Genomic DNA, 12,469 nt, shown 5'->3' on the forward strand with positions numbered 1-12,469 from the left:
GATGGTAAGAAATGAGGGTTGTTTTTTTTTCCCCTCTTGAATTAAAATGCAAACAGGATTTAATTTCAGAACAACAGAAAACCCACAAAGACACAGGATTTCATTTCCGAACAACAGAAAACCCACAAATGCACCATGGGGTGATGCCTGAATCATAGCTCACCTCCACCCCCAGATTCAGGAGATGCTTGACAACGCCGATCTGCCCATTGGAGGCCGCGGCATGCAGGGGCGTGTAGCCCTTCTTATCCTTACACGTCACTTCCGCGCCGTGGTTAACGAGCAAAGCCACAACGTCCAGGTGGCCTGTAGAAACAAAGCAGCAGAAAACATCGTTAGCCTTTATAGGACAATCTGACAATTCATTCCACCTGAATTATCACCATCAGCTTTTATTGCCGCCAGCATCTTGCTAAGCTGTTTATAAAAAGCTGCTTCATGGCAAATATCCAACAAATATTTAGGGAGTACGTACTATGTGTCAGGCATCATGTAAGTGCTGTGGGAAGAAAGAAGATGATTCACATGTGAGGCTTCTCTTTAAGGAGATCGATGCCTGTTTACAAATAAATAATGTGGAGGTCCTGCCAATATGTCAGAACCAGAGACTAAAAAAAAAATCACGTCAAATGAAAGCAATGCTTTTGAAACCAATTGCCATTCTTCACTGAAAAGTCTAACAATGACAATTTGGTTTGGAAAAACTAATGAAAGAAAAAAAGATCAATTAATCAGAACAACTCCAGATTATTGTTAAATCATATGCAACTGCTGCTGTTTGACCCTTTTCTGGGCCCACAAAAATGGCAACTTCATATGGTTCAACTTCAAGTTCTCATGAGCTGCTGGCTAAACTGAACACCCTTCTAGTTTCAACTCCTGTTGGCATATTTTCTAGAATATCTTCCTTTGTTCTCTATCTTGCTACATATACAACAATAAATGTATCTGACCTTTATTTCCTGACTAAAGATTGTTCGATGCTTCAAGATCACTGCTCTAAACATTGTTGATAACTGAAGGGTAGAAGATGAGTACTGGCTCCAGGGCCTAAAGTGTGTGTGTGTGTGTGTGTGTGTGTGTGTGTGTGTGTGTGTGTGTGTGTGTGTGTGTGTGTGTGTGTGTGTGTACAAAAGAGACAAAGTTTTGTCTTGGCTAGTTTTATGAAGACTTATGTACAGAAAAAAACTATTTTGAATTACTGGTGCTGCTATCTTAAGCTCTTTGCCCTGGTTTTGTCCATTAGTCCCTAAAGATAGTCATCTGTATATGTTTTCCTACATGTATCCCGATGACACACAAAAATGTAACTTTACTGCTTTAAAGCAATTCTACACATATGTTTTAGCCATGTATCAGCAAAGAACAAACGTGAAACTCCAGGTTCTTTGAGTCCCACGTCACACTAGCTTAGTGTGTGCTCTGCCTAAACATCATGGGGCAAACGCTCACTGGCTCCAGTCCCGCAGGGACCATGCAGACATCCAACCTGCTTCAAACAACTCGAAAGTCCATGTCCCCTTGTAAAAAAGGATAATGCGTGCAAAATCTTAAGATTCTGTTTTTTTAAAGTCCAATAATTCATTCAGGCCTATCTATAGCCACAGAATTTATTTCATCCCTGCCCGAACCCATTCTCTTTTTTCTCCCCACAATTAACATTATTATTTTTTATGATAATAAAAGGTCCGTAGGCTTATTAAAAAGGATTCAGAAAAGGCAAAAAGGTGTTAAAAGGAAACCAAAATCATCCACAATCCCTTGAGATACTCAGTTAATAATTTCAGTGTTTAATACAACCCAGGTTGTTTTCATTTTATAGATATTTTTAACAAAAATGAGGATTGTATTATTCATACTGTATTATGATCTGTTTTCACTTAACATATCACAGAAACTTTCTATGTTAAGAAAATACTAATGATATCATCACTGTAGTTACTGCATAGTGTCCCACTGTGTAGATCTTTCACAATCTCCTGTGTTGTGATGGGCAGTCAGGGTGTTTATAACTTGGTGCTGATAGAATCCTGCTTTTCTGCTTTTCCAACTGCAGGATGTTCTCCAATTAGAAACACAAAGGAAGGATCTTAGTTCTTTTAGTTCTTCATTTCCCAAGAGTCAACACTGAGAATAAACTCTATGAGGGCTCTCATTTGTCAGTGGTACTAGTGCCAACAAAAGTGAAGAGGAAAAGCATAGAAATGTAATGTCTTCCTTTGTCTTCCGCACCCGAGCTGGCAGGAACAGGGAGCAAGCCCCAGCTCTGTCGGCAGTGCAGTAGCAAAGTCACCCACAGTGACTCTGGGCACCTCCACCTACACGACAGTCAGGGTGTTGTCCTTTATTCCTTCCTTTTTGTTTCTTTCAGGAATATTTATAAATAAAAAGACAAATGAAATTTACATCCTTGCTTTGCTAGCCCGTCCTTCTTTCTCTTTAAACACCTTATTTTGCTGCCATAACAAGTTAAAATAAGCACAATTTGTGCCGCTTTCCAATCCAGATTGAAACACATTCAATGAAGGCCATGCCATGATTCATCCCTCCTGCTCTTTGTAGGATAAATAAATCTCTGACAAAGCAACTGCCCAATTAGAGTGCTCTGTGCATGCCAGTACAAGGACCGAATCTTAATTCTACTGAATCCCAAGCTTGAAAAGAAGTCAGGCTCGCCCAAGAGAAAACCTGCGTGGTCAGTGAGAAACCCGGGGCTTTTTTAGTTCAAGTTATCTGCATTTTGCTCTCCATTCATGGAATCCTTACCCATATAAGCTGCCCAGTGCAGAGCACGCCGGTCCTTCTTGTCAAACGCATTGATGTTTGCCCCTTTGGCCAAGAGTAAATTAACCATCTGAAAGATAACCGACAGTGAAATCAAGCGTATACTCTGTAATGGTGAGGGGTCCTCACCCTCAGCAGGTGATGTGAGCCAAATTAATGTCCAATCTAAAGGCGGGTCAGAGATCTGAAGTTCAAAGTAGGAAGACACCACGGCCAACCTGCGGCATGTGTGTCAGAGGGAAAGACTGAGGTGTCGGCTACTTTTTCAATTCATTGTGGCTCTAAATTTAAAAATTGGTACAGTTGCCTAAAGTTTGGTGTACAAATATTATTGTCACATTATCTAAAAGCCTCAGCAATGAGATTAGGTTCCCCATGGGGCTAAGAGGGTCTGTGGGGAGGATTCTTGCTCTCAATGATGAGGACATTGACCTCCACATGGCCATTCAGAGCGGCGTGGTGCAAGGCTGTGCGTCCCCCTCGGTCAGAGACATTGACGCTGCTCAGCAGGGGAATGATGACTTCTGCACACTTGACAGCCTTATTGGCTGCTGCCACGTGGAGCGGGGTCTGCCAGTTCTTGTCCCTCGCATTGACGTCAGCCGAGTGCTTAATCAACACTTGCACTGCTTCCTACAACAAAAGCAGAATTTGCAGGGGTCACTGACACACACTCAGTCAATCCTTACTGCGTATAAGATGCTTCACCAGACCCTGGAACTACAGAAAGGGAAAGGCTCCCTTTCTGGCTCATGACAGGCTGGCTCATGACATATATTCTTCTGAGACAAGCAAGGTCATACGGGATGAAGATGAAAAGAGTGGCACAGATTAAAACAGATTCACTCTCCCTTTCTCTGTTAGGCCAAGAGCCCTGGCAAAACTCCAAAACCAAATAAACTTCCAAGTGTAAGGTTTCCTTACGAAATATAAGGTATCTTTAGGCCAAACGAGAGCACTCATGTGCAAGTGTGCACAGCAGGTTACAACAGCCATAGACCAAAGGGCCCCCAAAGATCCCCCAAGGTTAGCCATATTGGTCAGTAAGCCTCCATCTTCCAAAGCCAAAGGCCCCAAAGCTCTCCAGACATTCTTGGATCAATTTATAAATCTTTGGTTCTCTTGGTCAAATCTCAACCCTCCCTGTGTGATCAATAAGCGGTCAAGGGTAGAGGATGTCTATTACCACCATCAACTTGAAGTTATGAAATTGTTCCTTCTTTCCCCAATCTTTTCTATGTTAAAATGAGACTTTTTTTCGCTACTGAGTCCCTTCACCCTTCCTGAGCCTCCCACTTTTGATTTTCCTTCTATTGACCTAATCATCTTATTAGCCTCTTGAACTATAACTCTCCACCTTGGCTGTGCAATGGAATCACCTGGGGAGCTCTTAAAAATACACGTGACGGTTCTGTATTGATTCTAACTGGCCTCAGAATGTCTGTATAGCTCCCTGAGGACTCTGTTATGCAGCCAGGATTGAGGACACTCTTCTCTTTAGTCAAGTAAAGGACATAGCTTCTCTCGAGAGAAAGGAACGGCTGTCGGTTGTTTCTCTTTATGTCTGGAGACATCCCTGAGACCAGTTGGATGTCCCTGGCTCCTTTATGGACACCTTGTCAATGTGGCATCAACAGACCAATGAAAGGCATTAGTACCACATTCCTGCCACCCTTCATGGACAAAGAACTTACCCGTGTCCACCTTAATCCCCAAAGACCTGGGCTGTCTATCAACTTTATCATGCAGGTGTATAAAGAATCGCAAAAAAGTAGATGATTTGAACTCTCAGAATTAACATTTTAACCAGGGACATATAGGATGAAATAAAAAAAATGTTCCATGAATCAGTAGTGGCAACATATTGAGATGAATGGCTAACTTGAACAGTAGAATGAGAGCAAAAAGAAGTTAACTTTGCAAATTAGAGAATACACTTTAAGAAAACAATGGGGCTCCATTTAGATGCTATAAATAAAGGGCAATAAACTGATAGGATCCAGGCAAACAATCAATTTGTTAAGATTACCAAAAAGGAAAAAAAAAGATATATGCCACCCATCCTCAGCACAACTGATGATAATGACTATTAAATAGTCCTTGAGCCCATTTTAGAGTGAAACATGTGTACACGTATTATTAATGCTCGCTTACTATGTAAAAAACACTGTTAGAACTATGGAAGATTGAAGGAAACATTAGTCAGTCTCTATCCTAAAAACTAGGTGGGTGAACAAAAAAGAAAAGAAAAGCTAGATCACAATATAAGCATTAAGATTTAAATAAGAGAAAAATAATATTTTTATCAACTTTCATCTCATAAATTAGGCAGTTTATGTAGATGTGCAGTCAATTGTGATACGGGAAGAAAATATTGGAACCTCCATTTATATTTTATTTCTTTAAAAAGGAAAGCATTTAAGCTGGTATTTAACTTCTGGATTGGCGTCCTGCCCTCAGTTAGCTCCATGGAAGATCCTGCCTCACAGTGTTGGAGATGCCCTCAGGGAGGGGTGGGGCTTCCACAGTGCTGGGGGGGCGGGGCTTGCCCTCTCCATTCATTCACTTTGAGTGCACTGAAATACAGAGTGATGGCCTGCCGAGTCCATTTACAGATTGTAATACGTACCCTTAACCTAAAACACCCTAAAATGGACAAGATTTATGCAAGGAACCCACAGATTAAAGATAATAATAATACTAATGCAAGCATAAATGATGTGAAAGTCACAGAGCTGACACCTCTACTCCTCGTAAAAGCTTTCTATCACCTACATTACAAGGTAAAAGTAATGACAAATTTAATCAGATCTGACAAGAGCTTGGCAAAAACAGAGAAATCACCAAAAGTCTATTATCTAGGGCTCCCCTGGTGGCACAGTGGTTAAGAATCCGCCTGCCAGTGCAGGGGACACAGGTTCGAGCCCTGATCTGGGAAGACCCCACATGCCATGGAGCAACTAAACCCGTGCGCCACAACTACTGAGCCTGCACTCTAGAGCCCATGAGCTACAACTACTGAGCCCACGTACTGCAACTACCGAAGCCCATGAGCCTAGAGCCCATACACCCCAACAAGGGAAGCCACTGCAATGAGAAGCCCACGCACGTCAAGGAAGAGTAGCCCCTGCTCGCCGCAACTAGAGAAAGCCCGTGTGCAGCAACGAAGGCCCAATGCAGCCAAAAATAAACAAATAAATTTATATATAAAACAAAAGTCTATTATCTATATGGTTATTTAAGACTAGGACAAATGAAAAGCCTCACTTTAACATTTCACCTGTGCCTTGAAATATTATCTAATGATAGTAGTTCTTATATATAATTTATAAATAAATGAGATGCATATTCTGGAGATGCATGCTGAAAACGTTTTGCAGATACGTGGCCAAAAGGGTTGGAGATAACCATCTCAAAAGCAGTACTATAAAAAACGGTATATATCCTTTTCACACATTCACAGCAAAATAACAATACATACTGTCTCTTTAATACCTTTGCTTTGTATATTATTTTACTGTACTTGTACAGATTCTTGCTTTGCATTAAATATTATGTAAATTCAGGATAGACTAACAAAACAGAAAATGTACAGGAACATTTCACAACTTTATACTATAAGACCAATTCATGAGAAATTTGTTTTTTAAAGGTAACAAAATGTGATTGCTCTTAGAGTAACTGCGACTAGGTGAATGAGATATTACCTAGGAGAGGCCCTACTTTTAAACGAATATTTAAGAATGATTTGCATTGTACACACAGCAATACTTTAAGCAAAGAAAATATACATTCATATGCCAGTTATGGTTTATATATAAATAAGTGCTTTTGGAGTTTGTGGGGAAAAAAATGTATTCTTAAGTAGACAATACTTCTAAAAATATTTTTTTCTTTTATAAATTTATTTATTTATTTATTTTTGGCTGCGTTGGGTCTTCGTTTCTGTGCGAGGGCTTTCTCTATTTGTGGCAAGCGGGGGCCACTCTTCATCGCGGTGCACGGGCCTCTCACTGTCGCGGCCTCTCCCGTGGCGGAGCACAGGCTCCAGACGCGCAGGCTCAGTAGTTGTGGCTCACGGGCCCAGTTGCTCCGTGGCATGTGGGATCCTCCCAGACCAGGGCTCGAACCCATATCCCCTGCACTGGCAGGCAGATTCTCAACCACTGCGCCACCAGGGAAGCCCCTAAAAATATTTTAATCAGATAAATTTTGGTTTGGTTTTGTAAATAAAATTTTATTGGAACACAGCCTCATTCATTTGTTTACATATTATCTATGGTTGCTTTCAAATGATAACAGCAGAGTTGAGTATTTGTGACAGAGACCACATGCAGCCATCAGAGCTTAAAATATTTACTATCTCACCCTTCACGGAAAAAGTTTGCAGACCCCCTGGACTAAGCTCCCTGTTTGAATTACCACAAAGTATAAATGATCAAATCTGGTTAAAATAAAATTTTGTTATTTACCAGTAAGAAAAAATACTATTTTTAAGTCCAAATAGTCTTTTAAGGAGGGCAGGTCCTATGAAAAGAGTCAGGGGCCTCTGAGTTCAGCTCTTGCTCTGTGATAGTAGGTCTACAGTGAATTTTGGGAGGGGGCCAAACAGAGTTGCATTGCTCTGCATAATAGAGTGGGAAGCATTTAGAGCTTGGCAGGAAGGAAGGGATGAGGACAGAGAGACTGGAGAGAGGACGTGGCCCTGCATTCTAGGGAGGAGGTGTACGTCTGGGTGGGAACAGAGTCAACAGGCCAAGAGGGAAGAGGAGAAAGCTGAAGCATAAACCCAATGAACTTAGCAAGAGCAGGCTTGTGGAGCCAGGCAACCAAAACTTAAATCTCCAGGAATTCTCTGGAATTGTTGGGAGAATATCAGACTTTGAACAAGTGGTTTCCGGTCAGTCATATCCATTTAGAAGGCTAGATGCCCCTGACCAACATCTGGGTTATACCTAGAAAATTAGAAAAGGAAAAGGTTCAAGTTCATTGATCAGATAGGAAAAAAAGAAGTGGGTAGGGTCTCTAATAAATTTCTTTCCATGTGAACTTTACATAATTCCCACGTGAGTGCCCATTTCACCACGTGTCTTTTCTGCGGTACGTGGAAAGAACAAGAGTTGTGGCCTCTCCCGTTGCGGAACACAGGCTCTGGACGCGCAGGCTCAGCGGCCATGGCTCACGGGCGCAGCCACTCCGCGGCATGTGGGATCTTCCCGGACCGGGGCACGAACCCGTGTTCCCTGCATTGGCAAGCAGACTCTCAACCACTGTGCCACCAGGGAAGCCTACACCATGTGTCTTTTGTACCAACACTCACTTTCACAGTTCAAGGACACCTAGAATGACCGTTACTTTTATTTCTCCAATTTTATAAAATGTTTTAACTTTGCCATTCTCCATTTTTACTTTTATATCTGCTTATATAGTGAATTGAACAGTTTTCATCTTACTTGACGAAAGGACTCTATCAAGGAATACTTAGTATACAAAGGAGGGGTTCTTATTCAATTTCCAAGGATTAACCTTTTTTAAAAAAATGAAAATGCAAGTATAAAATGATTATGGAATTAAATTCACAGATATACCAGATATTAGAAGTAGAAAAGGCCTCAGGGGTCATCTGGATTGCCCCCTTATTTGATAGGCAGCTTCATTTTATAGGGAAGATGGCTGAAGATGGTTTGCCAGCCTGGGTTTAAGGGCTCATGCACTTTCTACTAGGTCAGAGCTTACTCAGCACACAGTAACAGCCAAGCACCCTGACATAAATACTTTGAAATGTTAATTCTCCTTAGTTATTTACATTTTTAAACTCTGAAGTTTTAGCCTGACAAACTGGCTTCCTACATTTAATAGAAATGTAGTACAATATTTTCACAAAAACGAAGCTTTGATTTAAAAAGACTACAATTTCCTTTTTCAAAGTTGCATTTCTCTTTCAAAAATTTTAATCTTGTAAGCATTTTAACTTGGTTTTAAGAGGAAGTAATTCTATGGCTATTTAGGGAATTACTGATTTTTTTTTTTCATTTTAACATCTTTATTGGAGTATAATTGCTTTACAATGGTATGTTAGTTTCAGCTTCACAACAAAATGAATCAGTTATATATATACATATGTTCCCATATCTCTTCCCTCTTGCGTCTCCCTCCCTCCCACCCTCCCTATCCCACCCCTCCAGGCGGTCACAAAGCACCGAGCTGATCTCCCTGTGCTATGCGGCTGCTTCCCATTAGCTATCTACCTTACGTTTGGTAGTGTATATATGTCCATGCCTCTCTCTCGCCTTGTCACAGTTTACCCTTCCCCCTCCCCATAGCCTCAAGTCCATTCTCTAGTAAGTCTGTGTCTTTATTCCTGTTTCACCCCTAGGTTCTTCATGACATTTTTTTTCTTAAATTCCATATATATGTGTTAGCATACAGTATTTCTCTCTCTCTTTCTGACTTACTTCACTCTGCATGACAGACTCTAGGTCTATCCACCTCATTACAAATAGCTCAATTTCGTTTCTTTTTATGGCTGAGTAATATTCCATTGTATATATGTGCCACATCTTCTTTATCCATTCATCCGATGATGGACATTTAGGTTGTTTCCATCTCCGGGCTATTGTAAATAGAGCTGCAATGAACATTTTGGTACGTGACTCTTTTTGAATTATGGTTTTCTCAGGGTATATGCCCAGTAGTGGGATTGCTGGGTCATATGGTAGTTCTATCTGCAGTTGTTTTTTTTTTTTTTTTTTTTTTTTTCTATCTGCAGTTTTTTAAGGAACCTCCATACTGTTCTCTATAGTGGCTGTACCAATTCACATTCCCACCAGCAGTGCAAGAGTGTTCCCTTTTCCTACACCCTCTCCAGCATTTACTGTTTCTAGATTTTTTGATGATGGCCATTCTGACTGGTGTGAGATGATATCTCATTGTAGTTTTGATTTGCATTTCTCTAATGATTAGTGATGTTGAGCATTCTTTCATGTGTTTGTTGGCACTCTGTATATCTTCTTTGGAGAAATGTCTATTTAGGTCTTCTGCCCATTTTTGGATTGGGTTTTCTGTTTTTTTGTTATTAAGCTGCATGAGCTGCTTATAAATTTTGGAGATTAATCCTTTGTCAGTTGCTTCATTTGCAAATATTTTCTCCCATTCTGAGGGTTGTCTTTTGGTCTTGTTTATGGTTTCCTTTGCTGCACAAAAGCTTTTAAGTTTCATTAGGTCCCATTTGTTTATTTTTGTTTTTATTTCCATTTCTCTAGGAGGTGGGTCAAAAAGGACCTTGCTGTGATTTATGTCATAGAGTGTCCTGCCTATGTTTTCCTCTAAGAGTTTGATAGTTTCTGGCCTTACATTTAGGTCTTTAATCCATTTTGAGCTTATTTTTGTGCATGGTGTTAGGGAGTGATCTAATCTCATACTTTTACATGTAGCTGGAATTACTGATTTTTGTAATCAAAAGAAGTCTCTCTTTTCCTGTATCACACATTGGCTAAAAAAATTAACAGCTAGGAGTTTGCGCTGACAGAAACTTACAAGGTTAAAAAGAAGCTAATGTGGGGGAAGGGAAGCTGAACAATTTCTGAATCAAGAAAGGATACTAAAACAGTACTTTTCAAACTATCTGTGGTGAAGGGACAGTTTTTTTTTTTTGAATTATTATTATTTCAGATTCATCATGAGTAATTAGAAGAATAATAAAATTAAAAAAAGACAAATTATAAACTCAATTATTTTATCATTTAATTTAGCAGGCACGAAATTACTCTATCAAATTTCTCTAAAAGTTGCTAAATGCTCACTCATGTCACAAAAGGAAAGACAAAAAGACTCAGACTAGTCACAAGCCACACTGTGAGCAATGCTGCTTCAAAGCCTTGATTTCTTTTTTAATGAACAAGCATGTGTGAGGATTCCGGCATTTCTCCTGAGTGGAGGGATCAGCCTAGTTAGCATTCACCCTTAGGACTGTAGGCCTTGTTGGATTACACTCCACAGTAGGCTGTCCTATATGAGACACAGAAATAACAGACAGAGGGAGGAACTGTCACGGGATGTGACACAGGAGGGAACTGGAGATGGCATCTGCAGTCATTTTATTTCTACTTTTTATGACTTTCTCCTTTTGTAAAAGGTCACTCCAACCCTGTATAAGAAGTAGAAACATACACTGTGGCACATGGAAAAGATGAGAAGAAATAGGATACATGTGCCTTAAAAACTGTTGCCTCCAATATTTGTTTTTCTTACTTTCAAATGTGCATTGCATTTAAGTGATCATAAATTACTCATGGAAAAGTAATGCTTTATGACTATACAGAGTCCTGGTAGGCATAAACAATGTCAAATTGTATAAACTGTAAGTTGCTTTAGACCAGGGTCTGAGTCTCATACAATTTTCTATACTTGCCACAAAGCCTGGCAGGTATCTGGCACCTAATGTATATTCAATAAATTTGGGTAGAATAAATATATTGGTAAAATCATTAGCAAACTCTCTAAGTAATAATATGCAAAAACTAACATGACTTTTTTTTTATATACAGCAGGAAAATTAACAAGACATTTACATGGGCTAAGGTCCCTGAGGCTGCACTCGAGTCCCGAAGGCATTCACTCTATTAATGTAAAATAATAACCAGTTGGGGATTTTACCCTCTACTGATTATAGTAATTTCATATCCTGTAAGAATTGTATAAATTGGTGCCTAATTTGTTCAAATTATTCTTCTAAAAGTACCTATTATTAAACTAAACTTGCACTTTATTATTATAATTATTATTAGAGTACAATTATTCTAAGAACTAGGAGTACAAAGGGAAGACTTGGGGATGTGAAAGAATTCAAACTGTTCAAGAACCACTGGGGGACGTCCCTGGCGGTCCGGTGGTAAACAATCCGCCTTCCAGTGCAGGGGACGCGGGTTTGATCCTTGGTCGAGGAACTAAGATCCCACATGGCGCGGGGCAACTAAGCCCGCACACCTCAACTACTGAGCTCGCCTGCCTCAACGAGAGAGCCCGCGTGCCGCAAGCTACAGAGCCCAGACGCCCTGGAGCCGGCGCGCCACAACTAGAGAGAAGACTGCGTGCCGCAAGGAAGGGCCCACACGCCCCAGCAAAAACGATCCGGGACGCCTCAACGAAGATCCCGCGTGCCGCAACTAAGACCAGACGCAGCCAAAAAATAAAGAAAATAAATAATAAAATAAAATAAATAAGTATTAAAAAAAAAAAGAACCACTGGCTTTAAACATTGGGAAGGCCAGATACTAAAGTATTTCCAATCTTTAATCTCTGGTCTCAAAGTGTGGTATGTAGACCACATGCATCAGAATCTTCTTTTTGAAATACAGATTTCCAGGCTCAATTACAGGCTTCATCAAAATCACTGGGGGGTGAGGTTCTAGAACAGGTACTTTGTGTGTGTGCATAATTTTATTTATTTATTTATTTGATTGAAGTATAGTTGATTTACAATGTTGTGTTAGTTTCAAGTGTACAGCAAAGTGATTCAGCTATATATATATATGAAATTACAAAATATTGAGTATAGTTCCCTGTGCTATAGAGTAGGTCCTTGTTGTTTATCTATTTTATATATAGCAGTGTTAGAACAGGTACTTAACAAGCACTGCAGATGATCTCAATGCACACTAAATCTGAATACTACTCATCTACCTTC

General features: G+C 40.1%; 1 protein-coding gene across 5 annotated transcripts in view; it reads right to left on the reverse strand.

The window, feature by feature from the left end:
- Window positions 1-12,469, reverse strand: part of ANKRD44 (ankyrin repeat domain 44) — a 328,505-nt gene that overhangs the window by 129,800 nt on the left and 186,236 nt on the right. For all 5 annotated transcript variants that reach the window (XM_049712129.1, XM_049712126.1, XM_049712125.1 and 2 more), the window contains exons 5-7: window positions 3,217-3,417; window positions 2,767-2,854; window positions 164-306 (exon numbers count right to left, since the gene is read on the reverse strand). In XM_049712129.1, the coding sequence (XP_049568086.1) occupies window positions 164-306; window positions 2,767-2,854; window positions 3,217-3,417 (432 nt within the window). The remainder of the gene's footprint in view (window positions 1-163; window positions 307-2,766; window positions 2,855-3,216; window positions 3,418-12,469) is intronic.

Source organism: Orcinus orca, chromosome 7 (assembly GCF_937001465.1).
Source record: "Orcinus orca chromosome 7, mOrcOrc1.1, whole genome shotgun sequence".
Lineage (NCBI taxonomy): Eukaryota > Metazoa > Chordata > Mammalia > Artiodactyla > Delphinidae > Orcinus > Orcinus orca.